Source organism: Oryctolagus cuniculus, chromosome 7 (assembly GCF_051225735.1).
Source record: "Oryctolagus cuniculus isolate XC-2025 breed Fujian yellow rabbit chromosome 7, ASM5122573v1, whole genome shotgun sequence".
Classification (NCBI taxonomy): Eukaryota; Metazoa; Chordata; class Mammalia; order Lagomorpha; family Leporidae; genus Oryctolagus; species Oryctolagus cuniculus.
In genome coordinates, this window is record NC_142873.1 from 37,178,882 (window position 1) to 37,204,456 (window position 25,575).

The 25,575-nt window shown below is 47.0% G+C and overlaps 1 protein-coding gene, 1 long non-coding RNA gene and 1 pseudogene across 6 annotated transcripts in view; 1 reads left to right on the forward strand and 2 right to left on the reverse strand.

Moving 5' to 3' along the window:
* C7H1orf226 (chromosome 7 C1orf226 homolog) overlaps positions 1–1,133 on the reverse strand; it is a 342,221-nt gene extending 341,088 nt beyond the window's left edge. For all 4 annotated transcript variants that reach the window (XM_008264164.5, XM_089299664.1, XM_051857177.3 and 1 more), the window contains exon 1: positions 583–1,133. In XM_008264164.5, the coding sequence (XP_008262386.3) occupies positions 583–687 (105 nt within the window). In that variant the 5' untranslated portion in view covers positions 688–1,133. The remainder of the gene's footprint in view (positions 1–582) is intronic.
* A 4,376-nt stretch (positions 1,134–5,509) lies between these two features.
* On the reverse strand, positions 5,510–5,773 carry LOC108177578 (large ribosomal subunit protein eL43 pseudogene; annotated as a pseudogene).
* Positions 5,774–9,135: 3,362 nt separating this feature from the next.
* Positions 9,136–10,952, forward strand: LOC149125415 (uncharacterized). Of its 2 annotated transcripts, none has more exons than XR_016211415.1 (3): positions 9,136–9,443; positions 10,052–10,121; positions 10,712–10,952. It is a non-coding gene; the product is annotated as an uncharacterized LOC149125415 (long non-coding RNA). The 2 variants fall into 2 exon arrangements; XR_016211414.1 differs by lacking the exon at positions 9,136–9,443 and adding an exon at positions 9,564–9,761.
* Positions 10,953–25,575: the final 14,623 nt, after the last annotated feature.

Genomic DNA, 25,575 nt, shown 5'->3' on the forward strand with positions numbered 1-25,575 from the left:
GGTTATCTTCAACGGTCGGGATGCAAAAAAAAAAAAAAAAAAAAATCATAGCAAATCAGACATCCAGAAAGACATACCAGGACCTGGTTACTACCTGAACACTTGAAAAAAAAAAAAAAAAAAAAAAAAAAAAACCACCTGTATTCTTTTCCCCAATGAGGAAGCAGGCATTTCTCTTTTAAAAGACCTTCCCGAAAGCACCTCTCCCACGGGAGCCCAGCAGGTAAATAACACCAGAGCTTCCTTAAACGAGTCTCGGAAACCAGGTGTGCAGACTGCGCTCAGTCACCAGCTCCTCCTTCGGAAAGAGGGGTCCGGGAAGTAACTCAATCCCAGTCCACGGCGGGGAAGGATGGCGGAGTCCGCAGGTGGGAGGAAGGGGGGGAAGCAACGCCGCTCAAACTTTGCAGTTGCAGCTCTGGGCAGGAGCCCGCGGAATTACACACCCGAGTAAACAAGAGTCGCCCTCCGTACCAGAAAGGCCCCCAACTCGGCCTAGCCCCCTCAGCTCCGGGGCCAGCGTGGCCGTGCATCCCGGATAAGCCCCCTCCCAGGCGGTCCACTTGTCCGCAGCCCCCTCACCTTGGCCTCAAAGCAGATGCCGTGCTGGAAGGCGTCCTCGTTGTGCAGCGGGATCCGCAGGTCGTGCCCATCGTCCACAAGGTTGTACTTGGTTTTGCTGGGCATGGTGACCTACGGTGGACCCGCTCCTCCAGAGGAGTTGGCGGCGGCGACAGCGGGAAGGGGCCAGCGAGACCCCGGGAAAGGCAGACTGAAGCCCGATGAGGCGGGCTGGCGGGGATGAGGGGCCGCGACCCGGAGCGGCGCCGAGGGCCGAGAGGCAGCCGGCGGCGCGGATAAGGGCGACGCGAGCGGCGCTGTGGCCGCGCAATTCCTGCCGCCGCCGAGGACGGCGGCTTGGGAAGCGGCTGCACGAGCGGGCGCGGCGCGGCGCCCTAGCCCGGAGATCGGAGCAGTGGGCGCGCGGCCCGAAGCGGGACTGGGCGCGGCGCCGGCCCCAGAGCGACACCACGGACGGCCCGGGACGAGGAAGAAAAGGCGGCGGCGGTGGCGGCGGCGGCGGCGGAGCGAGGTGCCTGTCACGGAGACGCCGGATCAGCCGCCAGCCGGCTACTCCTCCCGCGGGGGCGGGCCCGGGCCGGCTCCTCCCGCCGGCCGCCGAGGCCCCGCCCGCCGCCGGCCCGCCCCCGCGCGCCCCGCGCTGCCCGCCGAGCAGGTGAAAGTCCCCGGCGCGCGGCGCTCGGTGCTGCCCGCGCTGCCCGCGCCGCCAGGGCCGCCGGGCCGCCAGGCCGCCACACCCCGGCGACTTCGCCCCGGCCGCAGGCTGTGGGCTCTCGAGAACCCGAGCTCAGTCCAGTTTTCCTTTTTGGGAGTCGGGTTCCGAGCCGGGCGCAGTTAGCACCCGCGGCTGCGGCGCCGTCAGGTTTTGATTGTGGGAAAGGGTGTTTATTTTGTTTTCCTGTTTTACCGGGAAGGCCCCGGGTCCGGTCGCAGATTCCCCGGACATGAGCTTCTTCCTCAGTTCTGAGAGTCCGCTTTGCCGGGCAGCGTCCGAATGGGGCACCAGCTCAAGTGTTGCTTTTGCTGCTGTTCCATTCAGCGGTGATAGCTGACTTGTGCTGGTGGTGGGGGAGGGGACAGGTGTCACCATTGTGGAAATGTAGTAAGCAGAAAAGGAGTACTAAGGACTAGAGAATCTGGGGGATATTCTGATTTCAAAAAACTTCTATAAGTGGGGATGGACAAGCGGGCTTCCCCAAGTTATTTCTGACCGGTGCATTGTTGTTCCTGTCTTAGTAAATAAATATTTGAGTCCAAGTTGCCTATTGTAAAGGAGACTTCGTTGTCTCCCTTACACGAAAAGTTGAGAAAAGCTGCATAATTATTCCCATGATGGAAGAGATTGGATAATGGAAAGATTGTAAACATGTTTAATTTCCTATCAGTGCAAAATATGCAAATGAAGGAGCCATAGCAGGAGTTAATGACCGATGTACTCAGTATCAAAACACCACAGAAAGGCTAGTAGAGAGGATTTTCAGTGTTCCCATCATCAATCAATTATATGTGTTTGAGGTGACAAATACACCTGCTACACTGATCTGATCATTACAGATTATATATGTAATTGCACCCCATCAATATGTGCAATTACCATGTGCCAAAAAAGAATATTTTTTAAAATCCCTAGGTAGAAATACATGATATCTACAATTTACCTGGCTTAATATTACTCCAGAATTTCCCTAAGTTAAACAAGCCAGTGCCAAAACTAGTTGAACTTGACATTACTTAGACCAAGTGGTCAGCTCCACTGTGGAATTTGTCCCTGTGGACACATTCACCCAAGGCAACCCACGGGGCCAGTTGTCACTGATCACAAGAATTGGCATCACCACGAAGCATCAATGAAACTGCTTGCAAAAGACGTGTCTTCCTTCAACAGTTTCCATGATAAACTCATACAAGAGGATATATGATTGGCATAATTATATTTCTCAGTTTGTCCCAAAGCACTGGTGTACTACACACTGCCTTTGCTGAGCAGAGGTACTCCCTGCCTGCCGAAATGACTCGTCAAGATGTGCATCTTCTGGGACAGCTCCTTAAATAAAAACAAGCTGATGAGTAGGACAAATTAATCATGGACGCTATGCTGTAGAGACCTCGTCCATAAGTGTTAGTAAGAACCAAGATCATTTGCATGAGGAAATGTGCCACTAGCCTTTTTATAAATCTGGGAATGAAAGTCTGATAAGGTGTATTTGACTCTTTGAATGTCACGCCCACAGTGGCTCTCATGTGCATCAGAAATGCACTCTTGAAAAGCTGGCACAGCAACTCAACAACTTACAAGCAAGACTTTAAGTAATTACTTCATTGATACTTCCTATTCTCTGCCAAATTTAAAATGTCCTCCGACTCCTAACCGCCTGTTTTCTGGATTAACTTGGGTCTCATTGGGCTGCTGAATTTATCAGAGTTTCATATCTAAATCTGTAACACATTGTTTGTAGAAAAAACACAAGCAAAAAACCTGAAGCCCCAAAGGTATTCCAGGTACCGGTAAAGACACTACTATATAATAAACATCCATTCCAGACTTAGGAAAATGAATAATAATTGTCAATACTCACTAGCTTTCTCTATATGCCAGGCACTGTTTTTAAGAGTCTTACATGTAGTACTTAATTTTCATGAAAACCCTAAGAGCATCCCATTTTTAAGAGCCTGAGGCACAGAGGGGTTTGAATAACTTGCCCAAGGTCCCACACTTAGTAAGGAAAGGAGCCAGAATTTTGTTTTTTTAAGATTTATTTATTTACCTATTTGAAAGTCAGAGAGAGGGAAAGACAGAGAGGTCTTCCATCCACTGGTTTACTCCCCACATGGCCACACCACCCAGGGCTGGGCCAGGCTGAAGCCAGGAGCCAGGAGCCAGGAGCTTCTTCCAGGTCTCCCACATGGGTGTCAGGGGCCCAAGCACTTGGGCCATCTTCCACTGCTTTTCCTAGGCACATTAGCAGGGAGTTGGATCAGAAGTGGAACAGCTGGGACTGGAACTAGGACCGGTTTGGGATGCCGGAGCCTCAGATGGCAGCTTTACCCACTGTGCCACAACACCAGGCAAGGACCCAGAATTTAAATCCATATCAGTTCTATATCAAGAAGAGGTGGATGGGGCCAGCATTGTGGCCTAGTAGGCAAAACTGCCACCTGCAGATCCAGCACCCCATGTGGGTGCCAGTTGGAGACCCAGCTGTTCCATTTCTCATCCAGCTCCCTGCTAATGCACCTGGGGAAGCAGAGGAAGATGGCCCAAGTTCTTGGGCTCCTGTACCCATATGGGAGATCTGGAAGAAGCTCCTGACTCCTGGCTTCGGCCTGGCCCAGCCCTGGCAGTTGCAGTCATTTGGGGAATAAACCAGCACATGGAAGAATGAACTCTCTCTCTCTCTCTCTCTCTCTCTCTCTCTCTGTGTGTGTGTGTGTGTGTGTTTTCCTCTCTCTATGTAACTCTGAATTTCAAATAAATAAGTAAATCTTAAAAAAAAAAAAAGAAAGAAAGAAAGGGGAGAAGGAGGAGGTGGTTTGCACAGAAAGCTTATTGCAAATGAGATGCATGTCAAATTCAAGGCCTGTGTTTTATTTAGATATGTGTTGTTGCTAAGGTATATTCAACCCATTCAGTTAGATGAAATATTCCAAGGAGAAGCCTGTTCTCTGTGTTGGCCTAATACAATGTCAGTGCCATGCAGGCATGAAAACATCCTTTCAGAAACAATGGGTATCCCAAGGAATTTCCTTTCTTTTTTTCAAGCCATGATTTTTTTTACACTTTTTTTTTTTTTTTTGACAGGCAGAGTGGACAGTGAGAGAGAGAGACAGAGAGACAGGTCTTCCTTTTTCTGTTGGTTCACCCCTCAGTGGCCACCGAGGCCGGTGCACCATGCTGATCCGAAGCCAGAAGCCAGGTGCTTCTCCTGGTCTCCATGCAGGTGCAGGGCCCAAGGACTTGGGCCATCCTCCACTGCACTGCTGGGCCACAGCAGAGAGCTGGACTGGAAGAGGGGCAACCGGGACAGAATCCGGCCCCCCACAGGTACTAGAACCCGGTGTGTCGGTGCTGCAGGCGGAGGATTAGCCTATTGAGCTGTTGCGCCAGCCTACACCTTTTAAGATAACTGAATTCCAGGGGTGGTTAAGCTACCGCCTGAAATGACAGCATCCTGTATGGACTCCAACTGGAGTCTGGTTGCTCCACTTCCAATTCAGCTCCTGCTAATGTGCCTGGGAGAGCAGAAAAAGATGGCCCAAGTTCTTGGGCCCCTGCACTCATGTGGGAGACCCAGATGGAGTTCCTGCTTCTAGCTTTGGCCTGGCCCAGACCCAGCCATTGTGGCCGTCTGGGGAGTGACCCAGAGAATGGAATATCTGAGTGTGTGTGTGTGTGTGTGTGTGTCTTTTCTCTCTGTAACTTTTCCTTTCAAAGTAAATAAAATAAATCTTAAAAAAATAAATAAATGACTGAGTTTCAGGGCCAGCACTGTGTTGTAGTAGGCTATGCCTCCACCCATGGCACCAGCATCCCATATGGGCACAAATTCATGTCCCAGCTTTTCTATTTCTGATCCAGCTCCCTACTATGGCCTGGGAAGGCAGCAGAAGATGGCCCAAGTCTTTGGGCCCGTGCACCCATGTGGGAGACCTAGAAGAAGCTCCTGGCTCCTGGCTTAGGTCTGGCCATTTCAGCCATTGCGACCATCTGGGGAGTTAACCAGTGGATGGGAAATATCTATCTATATCTCTCTCACTCCTTCTCTGTCTCTGTATTTCTACCTTTCGAATAAATCTTTTTTTAAAAGAAATTTTTAATCTGAAGTACATTTTCTTAAGATATAAAGTACTCAATAGTATAAAATATGTTACTTTTTTATATAAATGAACCCATTTATTATAGGCTGCTGATGTCTCAAAGATGGCGCCTCTACTGGACTTTTAGTTCTTTCAGTCTTCTGATCACAGACTTCACTGTGACGGCGGAAGTGGTGTTGTATGTCCAGGCTCACCAGCCAGTTTTCATGCAGGAGCCATAGTGCCAGATCCCCATGGCTCGTCTCTTCATCTTGGTTTTGCCGCAGAAGGAGCAAATGTAATTGGCATGCTGGCTGATTTCAATCTTGTTCACCATTTTCGGGAGGGAGGAACCATAGCGGGTCCTGTATTTACCCTTCTTGGTGTGTTTCACCATATCGCTGCCACCTAGGTCCAAGCCCAGAGAGCTATGCTAACTTTTTTTAAAAAATCATTGTTAAAAATCCCAAATCATTGAGCATTAGAACTGGAAGTTACTTCAGAGATCACCTCATTAAGCTCCTTCGTTATGAGTCTCCATCATTAGAATCCTTTGTTATAAATCTCCGTCATTAGAAACCTAGAAAGATAGGGGCTGACGCTGTGGCATAGTGGGCTAAGCCTCCAGCAGTGCCGGCATCCCTTATGAGTGCCAGTTCGAGTCTTGGCTGCTCCACTTCCAGTCCAGCTCTCTGCTATGGCCTGGGGAAGCAGTGGAAGATGGCCCAAGTCCTTGGGCCCCTGCACCCATGTGGGGAGACCCAGAAGAAGCTCCTGGCTCCTGGCTTTGGGTAGGCCCAGCCCTGGCCATTGTGAGCATCTGGGGAGTGAACCAACAGATGTAAGACTTTTCTCTCTTTCTCTGTCTATAATTCTGCTTCCCAAATAAATAAATCTTAAAAAAAGAAACCAAGAGATACGACATCATTTGCCTAGTCATGACCATGAACCAGAACTCCTAACTCAGTAATATTTCCATGGCACAAAGTGGGCTGTAAATAAGTCAACAGCAAACTTTACCTTTATTTGAAATTGAGAAGATAAATTTGCTTTTGATCATGAATCCCTCCTTTGCCATGCTAAGCACTATGCGTGCACTGTCTTGCCTCATTGTACTAAGCGGCAGGGGCCAGCAGTAGCCCTATTTTACAGGTAAGGTAACTGAGGCTCAGAAAAGGAAGTCATGAAGCAGTAATCCTTAGGAGGTCCTTGCAGGAATATAGCCAAAAAAGAACAAAGAATATAAGGGGACTTAAGAAAGTTTCCAGAAAACTGGAATTAAAAGTATGAGTTTGGGGCTGGTGTTGTGGTGTGGCAGGTTTAGCTGCTGCCTATGACACCAGTATCCCATGTAGGCACTGACTCAAGTTCCAGCTGCTTCACTTCTGATCCAGCTCCTGGCTGGTATGCCTGGGAAAGCAGCAGGGGATGGCCCAAGTGCTTGGGCCCCTGCAGCCCATGTGGGAGACCTGGATAGAGTTCCTTGCCCTTTTTTTTTTTTTAAAGATTGATTTGTTTATTTGAAAGGCAGCATTACAGAGAGACAGAGGCAGAGAGAGCAAGCGAGTGAGAGGTCTTCCATTTGCTGATTCACTCTCCAAATGGCCATAACAGCTAGAACTGAGCGCATCTGAAGGCAGGAGCCTGGAGCTTCTTCTGGGTCTCCCAAGTGAATGCAGGGGCCCAAAGACTTGGGCCATCTTCCACTGCTTTTCCCAGACCACAGCAGAGAGCTGGATTGGAAGTGGAGCAACTGGGACTTGAACCAGTGTCCATATGGGATGCCAGCACTGCAGGTGTTGGCTTTACCCACTACACCACATTGCCAGCCCCGAGTTTCTGGCTTCTGACTTTGGCCTGGCCCAGCCCCGGGCTGACGTGACCATTTGGGGAGTGAACCTGCAGATGGAAAATACCTTTCTCTCTCTTTCTCTCTTTCTCTGTCTCTCTGTAACTCTGCCTTTCAAATAAAAAAAATTTAATAATAGTAAGAATGAATTTATTTTGGTACCAACTATTTTTTATAATACATGGAAAATACACATTTTGAAATAACTACATGGATTTCACAAAAAAAATTGCACCTAAATAAACTTTTATTTTTATTTATTTATTTGAGAGCTAAAGTTACAGACAGAGGGAAATACAAAGAGGTCTTCCATCCACTGGTTCACTCCCCAAATGGCCACAATTGCTAGACTTGGGCTAATCTGAAGCCAGGAGCTTCTTCTGGTTCTCCTATGTGGGTGCAGTGGTCCAAGTAGTTGGACCATCTCCCACTGCTTTCTCAGGCCATAAACAGGGAGCTGGATCAGAAGAGGAGCAACTGGGACTCTAACCAGCACCCATATGGGATGCTGGCACCTCAAGTGGAGGCATAGCCTACTATGCCACAGCCCCAGTTCCCTAAATAAGCTTTTAATTCTAATTTTCCACAGACTTTTGGTAGTACCCTCATATGTCAGTTTGTTCAGTATAACTCAGGTACACAAGTGGACAGAGCTCACAAAATCTTTGCAGCCATAAAATATTAAATATAAATAACATTGGATAATACTACCATCAGATAACAGCTTCAAAAGCTCAAATTGTGTTTTCATGGCACATTTGTAGCTGACAGTGTTCCTCCGGGGCATACAGAGTTGGAAATCATTAACCTACTTTAAAAGTGGCAATAAACACATTAAGTGATTTCTCTTTGCAGAAAACAATAGCATTCTCTATTACTAATGGTCCAAGTTTACTTTATTATGAGCTTTTTCTTTTGTGAGCAATAAAGCAATAATTTGAGATGTTTTCCCTGTATAGAAGATTATGCTAGAATGTGTCACATATTTTGATGCTGGCCTACCTATTTTTCCCCTTAATTAAAACTGACTCATTCACTATACCAAGAGCAAGCCATATTTGCTATTGAGTATTTACTTCTGGGTTTTTAAAATTTTTATTTTTATTCATTTCTTTTTTTTTTTTTTTTTGGCAGGCAGAGTTAGACAGTGAGAGAGACAGAGAAAGGTCTTCCTTCCGTTGGTTCACCCCCCAGATGGCCTCCACGTCCGGTGCACTGCACCGATCCGAAGCCAGGAGCCAGGTGCTTCCTCCTGGTCTCCCCATACAGGTGCAGGACCCAAGTACTTAGGCCATCCTCCACTGCCCTCCCAGGCCACAGCTGAGAGCTGGACTGGAAGAGGAGCAACCGGGACAGAACTGGCACCCCAACCAGGACTAGAACCCAGAGTACCGGTGCTGCAGGCGGAGGATTAGCCTAGTGAGCCACGGTGCTGGCCTATTCATTTCTTATTTGAGAAGTCAGAAAGAGAGAGAGCATACATGGTCCCATCCACACATTCACTCTCCAAGTGCTGTTCAGCCTGGGGCCAAAGCCAGGAACTCAATCCAGGTCTCCCACATGGGTGTCAGGGACCCATCACCACTGTTGGGCCATCACCACTTGGGTCACCACCACTGTTTCCCAGGGGCTGTATCAGCCAGAAGTTGGCTGAAGGCTGGTATTGAAACCAGGTTCTCCTGTATGAGATGGGGTATGTTTTTCTTTCTTCCTTTCATTTTCTCCCTCCCCGTCTCCCCGTACCTCAAGGGAGAGAGGCAGACAGAGGGAGCTCTTCAATTTACGGGTTCACTCCTCCCAAATGCTTGTAACAGCCAGAGATGGGCCAGGGTGAAGCCAGGAACCAGGAACTCTGGGTCTTCAATGTAACAGGGACTCAAATACAGGCAGAGTTACAGAGAGGTAAAGAGAGATCTGCTGATTCACTCCCCAAATGGCCGCTGGAGCTGGAAGCCAGGAGCCAGGAGCCTCTTTCAGGTCCTCCATATGGGTGCAGAGACCCAAGGACTTGGGCCATCTTCTGCTGCTTTCCCAGGCCATAGCGGAGAGCTGGATCGGAAGTGGAACAGCCAGGACTCGAACGGATGCCCATATGGAATGCTGTGACCACGGGCAGCAGCTGTAACCGCTATGCACAGTGCCGGCTCCCAAACACAGGTATCTTAACTAGCATCTTAGCCATGAAGCCAAATACCTGCCCCTTCTTTCTGTTTTAAAGGTAAGTTTCTCTTCCTACAAAAATATTCACATCATGTTTTTGTAGATCAAAAATTCTTTCAGATCGCATTTCAGACAAGAATGCCTTTTGGGTTCCAAGCTTTCCTCACGGCTGCTGATGCAGACAAAATTAGAGGAAGAGTGGGAAGCGATGGATGGTGGGAGCTGCTTCCTCCTGAACCGTTTTCCCCATGCATCCCTGGGCCAGAAAGGCAAGAAACAAATGGTGGCAAAGATTCTGGCTGTTTTCCGAGGGTCTTCAGGCTGCCTGACTTTCTCTTGGAACACTTGTAGGGAATTAGAAAATCTGGAAAAAGGGGTAAGATCTGAAGTGTTTTGAGTGGAAGAGAGAAGTTGCTTTTCTGGCAGGGTTTGAGTTTCCTGTCTTGTGTGGATTTGTCCGGTGATCTGTCTTGGGTAGTGTAGCCGTTCCTTGCTTCTCGAACTCAGAAGATTTCTTTTTCAAGTTAAACGTAATAGTTGTGTTTCTTGGCCCCGCTTAATGTTTCAGGCAAGAAATATTTATTGATTCAACAGCTTTGAGTCAAAAAGCCCTTTGGTCAAAGGCAATAAAATCTTATATAACAGATTTTTTTCCTGCTGTTACAGTTTCCCAAAGGAAGCGGGGACGTCACAGAGGCATGTACCCTTAAGGAAGCAAACACTTTTAAGTACAGAGGTAAGGTGGGATCTAAGCATAAAAATGAGAGGCAGGCCGGCGCCGCAGCTCAATAGGCTAATCCTCCGCCTGTGGCACCTGCACCCTGGGTTCTAGTCCTGGTCGGGGCGCTGGATTCTGTCCCGGTTGCCCCTCTTCCCGGCCAGCTCTCTGCTGTGGCCAGGGAGTACAGTGGAGGATGGCCCAGGTCCTTGGGCCCTGCACCCGCATGGGAGACCAGGAGAAGCACCTGGCTCCTGGTTTCGGATCAGCATGGTGCACCAGCCGCAGCTCGCCAGCCACAGCACACCGGCCGCGGTGGCCATTGGAGGGTGAACCAATGGTAAAGGAAGACCTTTCTCTCTGTCTCTCTCTCCCACTGTTCACTCTGCCTGTCAAAAAAAATAAATAAATAAATAAGAGGCACCCCTTTCTAAGTGTTATGACAGATCGGGAAAGAGAAAGTCACAGGGCAGCCTGCTCAGAAAGGCTTCAGGGAGAAGGCCAGGCTTGAGTTGGGCTTTACAAAAGGGAAAGGATTTTGATAAAGAACACAGCATGGGGAGGGCAGACAGGGAGACAGGGTCTCTAAAGACAGTTTTAATCTGCAGAATGTCCTCAGGGGCCAGTGAGGAGATAAGCCCACAGGATGAAGAGTTCCCACTGGAGAGCCGTTGGTGATAAGGCTGGCAACAGAGTCTGGAGGCAGACAGAGGAGGCCTTGCACACCACCGACACAGACAGTGCTGGCTCCAGTGTTGACATACTGCACTCTCTGGGACATCTCTGCATGGGGGCAAGTGACTCAGGATGCTAACTTGGAAAGATCGTCCCCCAACCACCTCCACCAAAAAGAACAGGAAAATAATGTATGTCTGTTCCCTGACCTATTTAATTTTTAATTAAACAATTCAAAAAAAATCTGAGCTGGCGCTGCGGCTCACTAGGCTAATCCTCCACTTTGCGGCGCCGGCTCACCGGGTTCTAGTCCCGGTTGGGGCGCCGGATTCTGTCCCGGTTGCCCCTCTTCCAGGCCAGCTCTCTGCTGTGGCCCGGGAGTGCAGTGGAGGATGGCCCAAGTGCTTGGGCCCTGCACCCCATGGGAGACCAGGAAAGCACCTGGCTCCTGCCATCGGATCAGCGCGGTGCGCCGGCCGCAGCGCGCCGGCCGCGGCGGCCATTGGAGGGTGAACCAACGGCAAAGGAAGACCTTTCGCTCTGTCTCTCTCTCTCACTGTTCACTCTGCCTGTCAAAAAAATAAATAAATAAATAAATCTGGCGCTAAGAGAATGATTGGATTTTCCATATGAGAAGGTTACGGAGAGCTGACCAGTTGGTCCTGTGCTGGTCTCTGGTGCCCACAGATGAACAATGATACACAGCTGGAACAGATTATTCCTGAGGCTCACAGGTCCCAAAGTACCTCCACAGAGCTCACTCCCAGCTGCTCGTTAATGCTTGTTTCTATTCCACTTTCGCTTTGGCCTCCTCATTGGATAACAATTTTTTTGTCTATTTGTTGTTGTGCTCCATAATGGCAAGGAGATAGTGCTGGAAGTCTTCCTTGTTTAGTTCCCCCGCTGACAATTGGTTTCAAAGGCCTTCCCTTTCCCCTCCAGACTTGGATCTCTGCTCCTAAATCTGGGACTATTTTCATTAGTTATCTATTTAAAACACAAAGTAAGCCCAGCTGTTTAATTTAGAAAGCTGAGGCCTGTCTGCTCAACTAAATCTACCCTGTTCCATTGTAATTGATCTTGTTTCTTCCTTGTAAAACCCTCATCCTTTTTTTTTTCTAAAATGGCAACACTCGGCCTATTTTTTATTTCTTCCTTTTTTTTTTTTTTTTTTAAGATTTGCTTATTTATTTGTAAGAGTTGGGGCCGGCGCTGCGGTGTAGGAAGTCAAGCCGCCTCCTGCAGTGCCAGCATTTGGACGCCGGTTCGAGTCCCGGCTGCTTCACTTCCAATCCAGCTCTCTGCTATGGCCTGGGGAAGCAACGGAAGATGGCCTAACTCCTTGGGCCCCTGTACCCGCATGAGAGACCTGGAAGAAGCTCCTGGCTCCTGGTTTGGATCAGCACAGCTCTGGCCATTGCAGCCAATTGGGAAGTGAACCAGCAAATGGAAGACCCCTCTCTCTCTCTTTCTCTCTCTCTCTCTCTCTCTCTCTGCCTCTCCTTTTTCTGTGTAACTCTTTCAAATAAATAATTAAATAAATCTTTTAAAAAAAAGTTACAGAGAAGGAGAAGCTGGTTCACTCCCCCAAATCTGAAGCCAGGAGCCAGGAGCTTCTTCTGGGTCTCCCACGTGGATGCAGGGGGCCAAGCACTTGGGCATCTTCCACTGCTTTCCCAGGTCATCAGCAGGAGCTGGAACAGAAGTAGAGCAGCTGAGACTCAACCTGGCACCCACATGGGATGCCGGTGCCACAGGCAGCAGCTTTACCTGTTAATACGCTAATGTACCAGCCCCAAAACCATCACCTCATTCTTAAGATGACGCAAGTATTGTTAAAAAAAAAAAAAAAAAACTGTGGAAACCATTGGAAATGCAATATACATTTTGCATGTAATATTATATTTTCAGATCTCTCTCTGGAGGTGCAAAGCTTCTAGGCAGCTTTGTAGCTGCCTTAAAAAATAAAACCTCCTCCAGATCGCCTGCCTAGTATGCTTAAAGGAAAAAAACAAAAAAGCAAGGCTGTCTTGTGGTGTATCTGCTTAAGATGTCACCAGCATCCCAAGTGCATGCCCGTTTGAGTCTTGGCTGCTCTACTTCCAATTCAGCTCCTTGCTAATGTGCCTGGGAAGAGCAGTGGAATATGGCCTGAGTGCTTAGCCGTCTATGCCCACGAGGCAGACCCAAATGAAGCTCTGGCTTCCACCTGGCCCAGCCCCAGCCATTGTGGCCATCTGGGGAGTGAACCAGTGAATGGAAGATTTCTCCGTCTCTCCTTCTCTCTTTGTAACTCTTTCTCAAATAAATAAATAAATTTTAAAATAAAAAAGCAGGAAAGAAAAATACAGATTATTCACAGTGCAGCTGGGTGTGTTTGGGTCTTAATTTTCCCTCCCAGATCTAGGGTCTCCCACTTGGGGCTCTGTGTGTCCTAAGAGCTCACTGTCAGTTACCCTAGACTTTGATTAGTATGGTGTCTTATGAACTCTGCACAAAGAGAGTGGCACAATATGATTCTTCAGAGTTTACAGGCATTTCATGATAACTAGCAAAATGAAGTGTTTAGGCCTTATCCAGATCCAGCTTTAGCAGTTTTCCATCATTAGCAACTGCCTCCTTCCCTTAAAAGGTCTTGTAATCTGGTTTATAAATCCCTTGACATCACCAGCTGGCCCCTCTCCACACCACTCAGAGCATTTTTCTTAAAACAGTGCTGGAGGGGCCTCAGAATTTTCCACCTCTCTGAGCAGCCGTGCTGTGCCATTCACTGGCCAAGGGTGGCCTCTGTAATTTGAGCTCCACGTACATGATAACACTGCAGCCAAGTTTAATGCAGAACAAATGTTCCTCATGTTCATACCTTTTTGGAAAAGCAGCCTGTTCTAACAGCTAGGACAGTGACAGGTTTGGGATGAGAGCGGGACCTCCACATGCAATCTACAATCTCAATGATTGTCCATTGTAATATGTGGGGCTACTGTGATCCAATCATCTGCCTCCCTGTGGCCCTGTGACTGCCCACCAGGAAAAGTTCTTACCAAGTCTCACGAGGGAATGGAGTATTCTAGTTAGCCAAATATTCTGGTTAGTGGGAAGTTACTATGCAGGTGGTGTCTAGCAGTAAGTATAAGGCTACCCTACAAAGCGCATTTCTGAACAGGTACAATGGTTTGTACAAATGGCAGTATTATTCACAGTTTTTCAAAAAAAAGAAATCAACCCAAATGTGGGTAAACGAAGTGTAGTATACACATACAATAGAATTGTTGCACAGCTTTAAAAAAAAAAAAAAGGAAATTCTGACAAATGCCACAGAACAGAGGAATGTTGAGGGCATTGTGCTATATTACATAAGCAGCCATAAAAGGACAGCTACCATATGGTTCTACTTATATGGGGTACCTGGAATAGGCAAATTCGTGGAGTTAGAAAGTGGAATAGAGGTTACCAGGAACTGGGAAAAAAAGAGTATTGGGCAGTTACGGTTTAGGGGTGCAGTTTCTGTTCAGAATACTGAAAATGTTCTAGAGACAGATGATGGCAATGATTGCACAACAGTGTGCGTGTCCCTGTTGCCCCTGAACCATACGCTCACAATGACTTCTTTAAAACCCCTGTTTCTGAAGATATTATTATACTTCCTTAAATAGGATTTTTGGGTTTCTTATGGAACTACAAGATCACCACTAAGTATGTCACTAATCATTCCGCTGATGAGCAGAAAGTTCTGGCTCATCAGATGTTCTAACTGAAATACTCTTACATCAACAAGCATGTACCACTTCGTGACATTCAAATTCTTCCAAAGCCTGGTTGGAGTATTAAGTGAGCAAATATTTCTAGTTGGAACATTAAGCAAACGGACAAATCAAAATGCCATACTTTGAGATATCAGAATACCTGGAACACCATTTGAGACAATTTCAGGTGATGCTCAAAACAGTTCTCATTGTGATATACATGGAAGTCTGACCAGATTTTATGACTCCACCGGTTATGTGAGCTGGTTTCTGTCTGAACAGCAGAGGTATGTGTGGTAAAGAGTCTTACATTTCCCAGGTGTTGGAGATGGCTGTTACTTCACTCAGTGTGCATTTAGCGAGCACCTACTGTGTATCATTGCTGTGGGAGACATCTGACCATTTATTCAACAGGTTTCCATTGGTTACTGACTATGTGCCCTATGAACAGCTTTAAGCATTAGAAAAAAACTAAATGCAATGATTGCTATTCTCCAGGAACCCACTTTGACCTGTAAAAAAAGAGACTAGAACTCAGTACAAAAATAAGGCAGTATGGATGCCTTAAAGGGTCAAAAGCAATGCTATAGTGTTTGGAGCAGGAGAGGTCACTTTGTATGGAGGCCCAGGGAAAGGTTTGTGGAGGAGGCAGTATTTGAGCTTGCATTGGAGGATTATACTATTTCCAAGTGCAAGATCAGAAAAGACCAGGTAGAGGAAGCAGCTAATTCAACTCTTGCTGACCATCACGCAATGTCCCTGAGACCGTAATGCCCCTTCCTACCTCCTTTGTAGATGCATTTGGGTGTTCCCTGAGACTTCCTGAGGTCAGCCAGGGAGTTCTACATGACTGTCCAGGGAGCTCTGTGGCCCTCCCCTAGTTAACCCTAGGGGCCCAGCCACAGGGGTTTAGAAGGAGGCTGAGCCAGGCTTGCCCAGGCCTGTCTGAGTTTAGACCTCCATCCTGCAGTTTTGTACCCTTGGTAGAGAAAATGATAGGAGTCCCAACAAAAACCTGCAGGGGGAAAAAAGAAAGGCTGGTTGCTTGTTTCAGGGTCACCATTTCTTACAGAAAAAATAAGAAGACATATAGTGCTCTGGACCTTCATAAAGTCTGAACTTGACCATAGGCCACTGTTTCACTTTCGTGCAAGCACATGCACACATACACACACATATACATGCGTGATTTCAGGGGCGGGAAGGACTGGTAGCACCTCTGTTCTGCATTTGTAGGGACCTGTACCCAAGGCAAAAAGATAAGACCCTTCGTTTCACAACACACTTCCTCCAGCAACCATTGCCCCTTGGCTTCTGAGAGTCACACACTGCTGGTGTGTGTGTTCAGAGCTCTGCTTTTTTTTTTTTTTTTTTTTTGAAAGGCAGAGTGGACAGTGAGAGAGAGAGACAGAGAGAAAGGTCTTCCTTTTGCCGTTGGTTCACCCTCCAATGGCCGCCACGGCTGGCACACTGCGGCCGGCGCACTGCGCTGATCTGATGGCAGGAGCCAGGTGCTTCTCCTGGTCTCCCATGGGGTGCAGGGTCCAAGCACTTGGGCCATCCTCCACTGCACTCCCTGGCCACAGCAGAGAGCTGGCCTGGAAGAGGGGCAACCGGGACAGAATCCGGTGCCCCGACCGGGACTAGAACCCCGTGTGCTGGCACCGCAAGGCAGAGGATTAGCCTAGTGAGCCGCGGCGCCGGCCTCAGAGCTCTGCTCTAACGAGGGGAGAGTTGCCTTGCCCCCCGAGGAGGGAAAAGGAAACCACAGATACCCACCCGCCACATGCTAGAAGGTGCCCAGCAGTTTCACTGGCCTTGTTTCGCTTAATCCTTACAGAGAGTGCAGAGGCCAGGAATTACTCTACTTGTGACTGAGAACCATGATATCAAACTCATGGCCCTCTCTTCCAAAGTCCACATGGCATCCAAGTGTTGGAAAACCTGTAGGAAAAGACACCAGAGACATGCTCTTTGAAATACACAAGTTGTCCAAGTTGAATGCACGCGTGTGTGCTCGCACACACACACACACACACACACCTGTAACACAGACTTTAGTCCTCATACTGCCTTTCAGTCCTTACCCATCATTTATGTGCCCTGGAGGCTTGAAAAGACAGTTAGCTTCTCTGTGCCTCCCTGTCCCCTCCTGCAAATTGGAAGCAATAATGATACCTATGGTGTTTGAAATATGCCTCATAGTAGTCTAGGTGGAGATATAGGAGAAATAATATTTGCCATGAGGGGCCAGCATTGTGATGCACAGGTTAAGCCGCCACCTGCAATGCTGGCACCCTGTGACAAAGCACACGAGTCCCTGCTACTCTACTTCCAATCCAGCTTCCTAGTCTGTTCCTGGGAAAGCAGCAGTAGATGGCCCAAGTACCTGGGTCCCTGCTGCCCATGTAGGAGACCCGGATGGAGTTCCAAGCTCCTGGCTTCAGCCTGGCATAGCCACAATTGCTGTGACCATTTGGGGAGTGAATCAGCAGATGGAAGATCTTGCTTTGTGTGTGTGTGTCTCTCTCTATGTCACTTTTCCTTTCAAATAAATAAAATAAATCTTTAAATGGTATTGACCATGAGTTGATTATTGTTAATGAGTTGATAATTATTGTACAGAAGGGTTCAACGCATTTTTGGGTCAGTTTTTGGAACAACATGCACTTTTTCATTTTAAAAGCTATTTTAAGCATCATTATTCACAAAGCAAAAGGTGGAAGCAACTCTGATGTCCATTAACAGATGAATGCATAAACAAAATGTGATATGTACATAAAATGCAGTATCACTCAGCCTTTCAAATGGAGGAAATTCTGACACACGCTACAACGTGAATAAACATTGAGAAATTATGCCAACTGAAAAAAGCCAGTCACAAAGAACCAATACTATATGATTCCACTTATATGTGGTACCTAGAACAGGCAAGTTAATAGAGAAAGAAAGTAATATAGTGGTTGCCAAGGCTGATGAGAAAGTGGATGGGGAGTGATGCTTTTATGGGCATAACATTTCTATTTGGGATGATGAAAAAGTTCTAGAAATAGGCAGTGGTAATGATCATGTACGATCATGTGACATTACAAATATACTTAACACCATTGAATTATACTCTTATAAATGGTTAAAGTAACCATGTTAGTCGTTACAAATTACAAATATACTTAACTCTTATAAATGGTTAAAGTAACCATGTTAGTCATTTTCCACCACAATATAAAGAATGGTCTATAACACTGAGATCATGCATGTAAAACACATTGTATGGTCTCCATTAGTATTATCAGGTTCACATCACAGTGGCATGAGACAAGAAGGTCCACACAACCTTTCAGAATGTGTAGGGGGGAGAGGCAGGCATCGTGGCTCCACTTCTAATCCAACTGTCTGCTAACGCAGCTGGGAAGCAGCGAGGAGGCTCAAGTACTTGAGCCCCTGCCACCCACAGGGGAGAACCAGATGAAGTTCCAGATTCCTGGCCCTTGGCTCCCGGCTCCCGGCTCTGGCCTGGCTCAGCTCTGGCCCTTGTGGCTACCTGAGGAGTGAGCCAGCGGAAAGAAGATTCCTCTCTCTTTCTCTCTCTCTTTCTCTCTCTGTAACTCTGACTTTCAAAATAAATGAATAAATATTTTAAAAAATAATAACAATAGCTTGTTTTCACACCATGCTTATCATGTACAAAGCCCTTTTGTTTATATTATCTCACTAAATCTTCATGAGAACCTTTTTTAAACAATTTTTATTTATTTATTGTCATTTTATTTGAAAGGGAGAGGGGCGGACACTTGACATAGCGGGTTAAACCACCACCTGCAGTGCTGGCATCCCATATGGGTGTCAGTTTGAGTCCCAGCTGCTCCATTTCTGATCCAGCTCTTTGCTATGGCCTGAGAAGGAAGTGGAAGATGGCCCAAGTCCTTGGGCCCCTGCACCCACGTGGGAGACCCAGAAGAAGCTCTTGGTTCCTGGCTTTGGATTGGCATAGCTTCAGCCGTTGTGGCCAACTGGGGGGGGGGGTGAACCAGTGGATGGAAGACCTCTCTCTCCCCCCTCTTTCTCTCTCTGCCTCTCCTCTCTGTGTGTAACTCTGACTTTCAAATAAATAAATAAATAAATATTAAAAAAAAAAAAAAACAAGAAAGGGAGAGAGGAAGAGAGAGAAAGAGAGATATCTTCCCTCCATATACTGGTTCACTCCCTAAATCCCCACAACAGCCAGGCTGGGCCAGGCCAAAGCCAGGAGTGTGAAGCTCCACTGGGTCTCCCACTTGGGTAGCAGGGACCGAAGTACTTGAGCCATTATCTGCTGCTTCTCAGGGTGTCCATCAACTGGAAGCTGGACTCAAACTCAGGCACAGCATTATGGGATGCAGGCCTCGACTTAAACCACTGCACCAAACACCCTTCCCTTCATGAGAAGCTTTGGAGGGAGGTGCACATGGAGTTCCCAGAGTGCAGACAAGGAAACTGAGGCTCAGAGAGGTTAGGGTCACACAGACCGCAGAAGAGCCTGGTCTGGAAAGCAAGCCCTCCAAACCCATCCCATACTTTCTGCACATTCCTGCTCTGCAGGCTCTGGGCTTCCATGAGCCACTGCACTGTCAATCCACCGCCTCTCTCTTCTTTGATGGCAGGGGCTGTCCAGAAAGAAGCATGTCTATGGAGCTAAAACCAAAGAAAGAGTCATTGGCTTTTTCATGACCCTTAGGGGAAAGTGGTAGCTCTTTTACTTTTTATTTTTTAAGATTTATGCATTTGAAAGGCAGAGTTATAGAGAGAGAGAGAGGAAGAAACAGAAAAAAAAAAAAGAGAGAACTTCCATGTACTGGTTCATTCCCCAAGTGGCTGCAATGGCCAGAGCTGGGCCAGGGACCAGGGGCTTCTTCCAGGTCTCCCATGTAGGTAACAGAAGCCAAGCAATTAGGCCATCCTCTGCTGCTTTCCCAGGTGCATTTGTAGGGAGGGTGCTGGATAGGAAGTGAGGCAGCTGGGCCTGAGCCAGCACCCATATCGGGATCCTATTGCCTTGATTCCTGCCTGTGTATGCTTCTTTCCCAGACTTCTGTCTTGGCTGTATTGACTCTTTCATGTCTTACACGACACCCCTACAGAGCAAGAGTGGGATCTTGATGCTGCTGCACCCCCCCCCCCACTCACACACACACACTATCTATCCACTGGATCTACTTTGGAGTCCTTTGAGACAGTGGATTAGAGCCCACTGACCCACCACCATGGTCATTTCGCCCGAGAGCTAGAGACTTCCTCTCCTAAGAGCTGGGTCTAAATCAGAATTGTCTTTGCTGACTCTCCCAGTCAGCACCTGCTCTTTCATTCATTGACTCATTCATTCATTCAGGAATGATGTCACCTATGCATTTGTGTCTTCTTACCCCAATGAGTCATGCACAACTCAAGTATGGAAATGAATTGTTAAGGAAAGCCCATCCGTGTCTCAGAATACTATTGAGACATTGGCCCACATTCTACCAGGGCTGGGGAGCGATGCTGGAGCCTGAGAGTAGGTGTGGCTTATGTTGTGTTTCACATTGCATTCACAGCTAGACAGAGCTTGGGATAGTTACAAAAAAGATTATGCAATCCTCCTTCAGATCCTTTTCCTGGCACTGACTAGGCTCATGTATTAGGAAGAACTTGGGAGGCTCATTCTCCTTCCTTGTCATTCACAGCTGTGTCACCACCCCCATCCCAGCTCTCTTGTCAGAGTTGCTATCTGATCATGTGAAGGTCAGGGACTAGAACAGGAACATTTTCCGATGCTCCAGGAATTAGGCTGCTCTCATCATTTCCGGTTTTGCATTATTACTTGGAGCAAGTTAAAGCACAAAATCTGGAAGGAATCTTTTGGATCAGCTCCTTCTACCTCCATCCTTTTACACAGGAGGAAGGAAGCTGAGGTGCAGAGAAGTTATGTGGGTTTGGAAGGCTGTACAGCAAGCTGATAAGCAGAGCTGATGTTAGAACACCAGCTTCTCGGTCCTGTCTTCTTCCCACTAGCCTGGTTACTACCACCAGCCTTAGGATGCCACGGGGCTGTGCCCACGGCGGAGCTTCTCCCGGCTTGGCCAAGAGCTGATTCTGTCCATCAGTCACAGCTGACTGTGGCGTGGTTTCCTCTGCCCTGGTCTCTGTAAGGCAAAGCGGTCTCTGGTGCCCTCAAGGGGCGAAATGGAGTAGTGGCAAACTCTGCAAGGCAGCCCTGTGGTCCACTCCCATCCCAACATGCCATCATATTTTGGATTCATCTTTTAATTTTAAATATAGTAAGACAGGTTTAAGCATGTCAAAATATGTTTGCAACTCAAACTTCCCCTGGGGTGAGGTGACTCCCAGCTGGACATCGGCATGGAGCTGGTCTCCTCTCTCTTGCTCATCAGAGAGCTATGGTGCTGCCCTCTGGTCAAACCACTGGAGAAGACTCTAGTGTTCAGGTCACAGGGTCCTGGTAAACAGCAGGGGCTGATAAGTAAGCAGGGATGTAGGTGAGAACATCTACCTGCTGGTGGCCAGAAATCCTGGCCTCTCTAGAGCAGACATGCCGGAAAGGGAAGTATGAGGATGCTGCAGGTGTGAGAATGGGAAGGAGAGAGCATCGGGAACCATCAGGAAGGCCTGGGAGTCCCAGAGATATGCTGACCAGGAGCAACCGAGGCCCAGACCATGGTCGTCATTTCTGTCCAGTAGCTACAAGGGACCTAGGGCTATCTGCATCTTTTAAAGAAATGTTTTAGAAAAATGCTTATTTATTTGAGAGAGCCAAAGAGCCCCTATCCACTTTCCAAATGCCCCCAACTGCTGGGCCAGGGTCAGGGCCAAGGCCAAAGCCAGCAGACAGGAACCCAATCTAGATCTCTCATGGGGGGAGGGCGGGCAGGAATTGAACCACTTGACTCCACACCTGTTGCCTCCTAAGGTGCTCGTTAGCTGGGAGCTGGAATCTCGAGCGGGCGCCAGGTATCGAATGCAAGCCCTCTGAGAAGGCGGTTGCCTTCTTTCTGGAAAGAAAGACTTCCAGCCACAGCAAGGTATAATGGCAGGTCAGAGATTCCAGAATGCTCCCTGGGCCAGAATTTCTGAGGTGAAAAAAATAAAAACTGAGTGAGATGTTTGGCACTAAGGGAAGAAACAATTAAAGGAATCAAGTGGAGAGGGAAATGAAGCCCTAACCTCTTCTGGGGGCCTTCGCTAGCCAAGAGAAAACTGGGCTTGAAACCTCCGGTGTCTCCACCTCTTCCTTTAAAACACGAGACCTCGACATCAAAGGATTCTCTGATCTGAGATGTGAATGTGCCATAACCTAGAGACGACGACGACTTGTCAATGATACCTTTTAAGTTGAGTGGCTACAGGAAAGAATGGAAGTAAAATTTAAACAGCTCTGAGACCTGTCGCAAGATCTGAAACCATCTGTTTAGGCTGAAATGAACACTGTTTCACTCTTTCACCAAAACAGAGGTATAAATACAGCCCAACCCTGGAATCCTGCCCAGCTAGCCCTTCTGTGTAAAGATGCACAGAGAGACGGAGTGGAGGGTCAGTTTGAAGGCCATGTGAGAATCTTTCCTGGGTGAACCAGCTAGCCACGGGAGAAGGCCCCCCCCCCCTGAAAGAGGAGACTCCTATCGACTGCACCCTTTCCCTCTCCTGGAGCTACCAAAGATAGAAAAAGAGGGAGAGACCAGAACACATATTGACGTTGTAGCATCGTCACCCTTGAGTTGATGCTAACCCCTGACCACTGACCTGTGGCTACTAAAATTCTTCCTGAACAAGCACAAGTCAGATCCAAGAACCAAGGCAGGGGATTGGCCTGAAAGTAGGGACTGAGCAGCTCTAGCTGTAAAGGGTTTAGAAGCAGGCACTGGGCAGGCATTGCATTATCATCATCAGCGAATGCAGTATGAAGCACCCTATGTGGTTAGTGGTGTTCAAACTAAGATTTAGAAGGACGTGGTCCTTGATCCATAACTAAGGAATTGATCCTGGAATCCAGAGAGGTTATTCAGATTTCACCAGTCTTGCATGCACGTGTGTGTGTGTGTGTGTGTGTGTGTGTGCAGTGCTGCTCAATTTTATCACATATGTAGATTGATGAACCCACCAACATTATCAAGATACAGAGCTGTTCCCTCACCACAGGGCTGTATGGTGCTATTCCTTTATAACTGTCCTCACCTCTTATAGCCATCCTCACTTCTGCCCCCACATCTCTAACCCTGGCAACCACTAATTTGTCCTCCAGCTGTATAATTTTATCAAGAATATTATATAAGTGGAGTCATTTAATGTGTGACCTTTTGCAGTCAGCTTTTTTTCACTCAACAACCTTGAGATCTATCCAATGTGTATACATATATATATATCCAATGTATATATATATCCAATATATATATATGTGTGTGTGTATATATATATATATATATATATATACACAGTTCCCTCATTTGTACTGCTACATTGGACTCCATGTATTCCATGCTATGGATATGGATATACCACAGTTTGTTTGGTGTTCTCCTGTTAAGGAACACTGTCATTGTTTCCAGGTTTTGCTGCTTACAAAGGAAGCTGCCATGAACAGAATAGACAAAAAAAAATAGTTCTTGTCTTCATCAGTGATTCAAATTTATTACACATAGGAGATATTCCCTAAAATGCCAATTCTCAGGATCCCTACTGGATAAGTCATCTGGGCCAGGACCAGAAATCTGCATTTTCTACAGCTTGAGCAGGTATTTCTCAAAAAGGTGCTGGGAACGTAATCACAAATGTCTCTGGGCTAAGGGGCTCCAGTCTAGTGGATTTGACAGAAATAAAAATGATTTCTATCATCATGCAGGAAAAATAAAAATCTTCTTTTTCCCTAAAAGGAAAACATGCTCGTTTCTTGATAGAATCTTATGGCGCTCTCAAAAACAGAATATGTTTTTGGCAGTGCACGCTTTACATTTTAAAGCAGTGATCTATCTTTTATATTTGTCAGGCTAATTTTGTGACTTGAGAAAGCTGAATGTTAAGTTGTTAATTTAGGCACAGATATATGGAGTCACCGCAGGTGAATAGCTCCAACATGGAAGGAGAATTGTGAGTCCTTTCTGAGACAGATGGTAGAAGGACAACCATGGACCCTACAAAACAAACAGTTACACCCAATTGTTCTGTTTAACTACAGCAAGTGTATGGATTCTGAGTAGTTTTCTTCAAAGGTGGTAGTGGTGATTCTTTATTTTTATCTGAAAGGCAGAGAGACAAAGAGAAAGATCTTCCATTCAATGGTTCACTCCCCCAAATGGCTATCCCAGTCTGGGCCAGTCCAGGCTGAAGCCAAGAGCTGGGAGCTCAGTCTTGGTTGCCCACGTGGGTGTCAGAGACTTAACAACTTGAGCCATCACCCACTGTCTCCCAAGGTGTATAATAGCAGGAAACTTGAATCAGAAGTGGAGTAGCCAGTGGGGCTGGCATTTTGATGCAGTAGTAGGTTAAGCTGCTGTTTGTGATGCCAGCATTCCATAACTGAGCACCTCTTCAAATCCTGGCTGCTCTGCTTCCAATACAGCTCCCTGCTAATGTGCCTGAGAAAGTTGCAGAGGATGGCCCAAGAACCTGGGCCCCTGCTACCCATGTGGAAGACCCAGATAGAATTCCAGGCTCCTGGCTTTGTGGCAACCGTTTGAGAAGTAACCCAGTACATGGAAGATCTCTCTCTGCCACTCCTTCTCTGTTACTCTACCTTTCAAATAAATAAATCTGAACAAAGAAGGAGTGGAGTAGCTGAGACTCAAACATAAGCACTCAGATATGGGATGTGGGCATCCCAAGCAGTATCTTTTTTTAAAAAAAAATATTTATTTATTTTAATTGAAAGGCAGAGTTACAGAGAGGCTGAAGCAGAGAGAGAGGTCTTCCATTGGCTGGTTCACTCCCCAGATGGCCACAATGGCCTGAACTGGGCTGATCTGTAGCCAGGAGCCAGGAGCTTCTTCTGGGTTTCCCACATGGGTGCAGGGGCCAAAGGACTTGGGCCATCTTCCTTTGCTTTCCCAGACCATAAGCAGAGAGCTGGATCAGAAGAGGAGCACCTGGGATTTGAACCAGCGCCCATATGGGATGCTGACACCGCAGGCGGAGGCTTTACCCACTACACCATAGTGCTAGCCTCTCAAGCAGTCTTAACCACTGCACCACATGCCCCCTCCCAAAGATAGTGGTGATTCTAGATAAACTTATCTATACTTGATTTTCTTAACTACTGTTTTTAATTTGAAATGTTTCATTAGGGAAATACTTCAAATGTTACCTAATGGAGGAATAATAAAAAGCCTACTTATAATAGGATAAAATAAAGACTCTCTGAGTTGAAAGGAACCCCAAAAGTAGACTACTGCAGCCCCTCTCTGGTGTTTGTCAGTCTGTGGGAATTGAAACTCCCAACCGTGGGAACATCACACCACAGCTTGAGCCTCTGCTTTGCCGGTCAGATGTCAGCTGCGTGATCTGAGACAGGAGGCTTAAGTTTCCTGGGCCTCAGTTTCCTCATCTGCAAGCTGATAGCTTGACAAGCATGGTTCCTTTCCGTCCTAACTCTTAGAGGTTCCTTCCGCAGCCTTCATCGTCCTCTTCCTATTTAGCATAATAGGAAGCAGAGAGATGAGCTGATTTTTGCATTGAAAATTATCCCTCAATTTAGACGGAATGAATTAGAACATACATTTGTACAAAGATAAAAAGAAACTAAACCTAAAATTAAAATGTCCTTATCTGAGGTGATTAAAATATGAACAAATAACCTCCCATAAAATCAGAAGAAAGAATATTCTCTGATATAATGCTCAAAGAAGACAACAGCAGTGACCAAACCAACTCTTTATGTTCCATAAGAACAATCTGTATTTAAAGTGGAAAAAAATGTATTCTTCAGTATGAAGAAATAATTATATAATACAGTTATTGTCACAAATTATCTCAAGCGACACAGACCCATGCTCTCAGAACCAAACCCTGGCATCTCTCTTAGGCTAAATGAGATG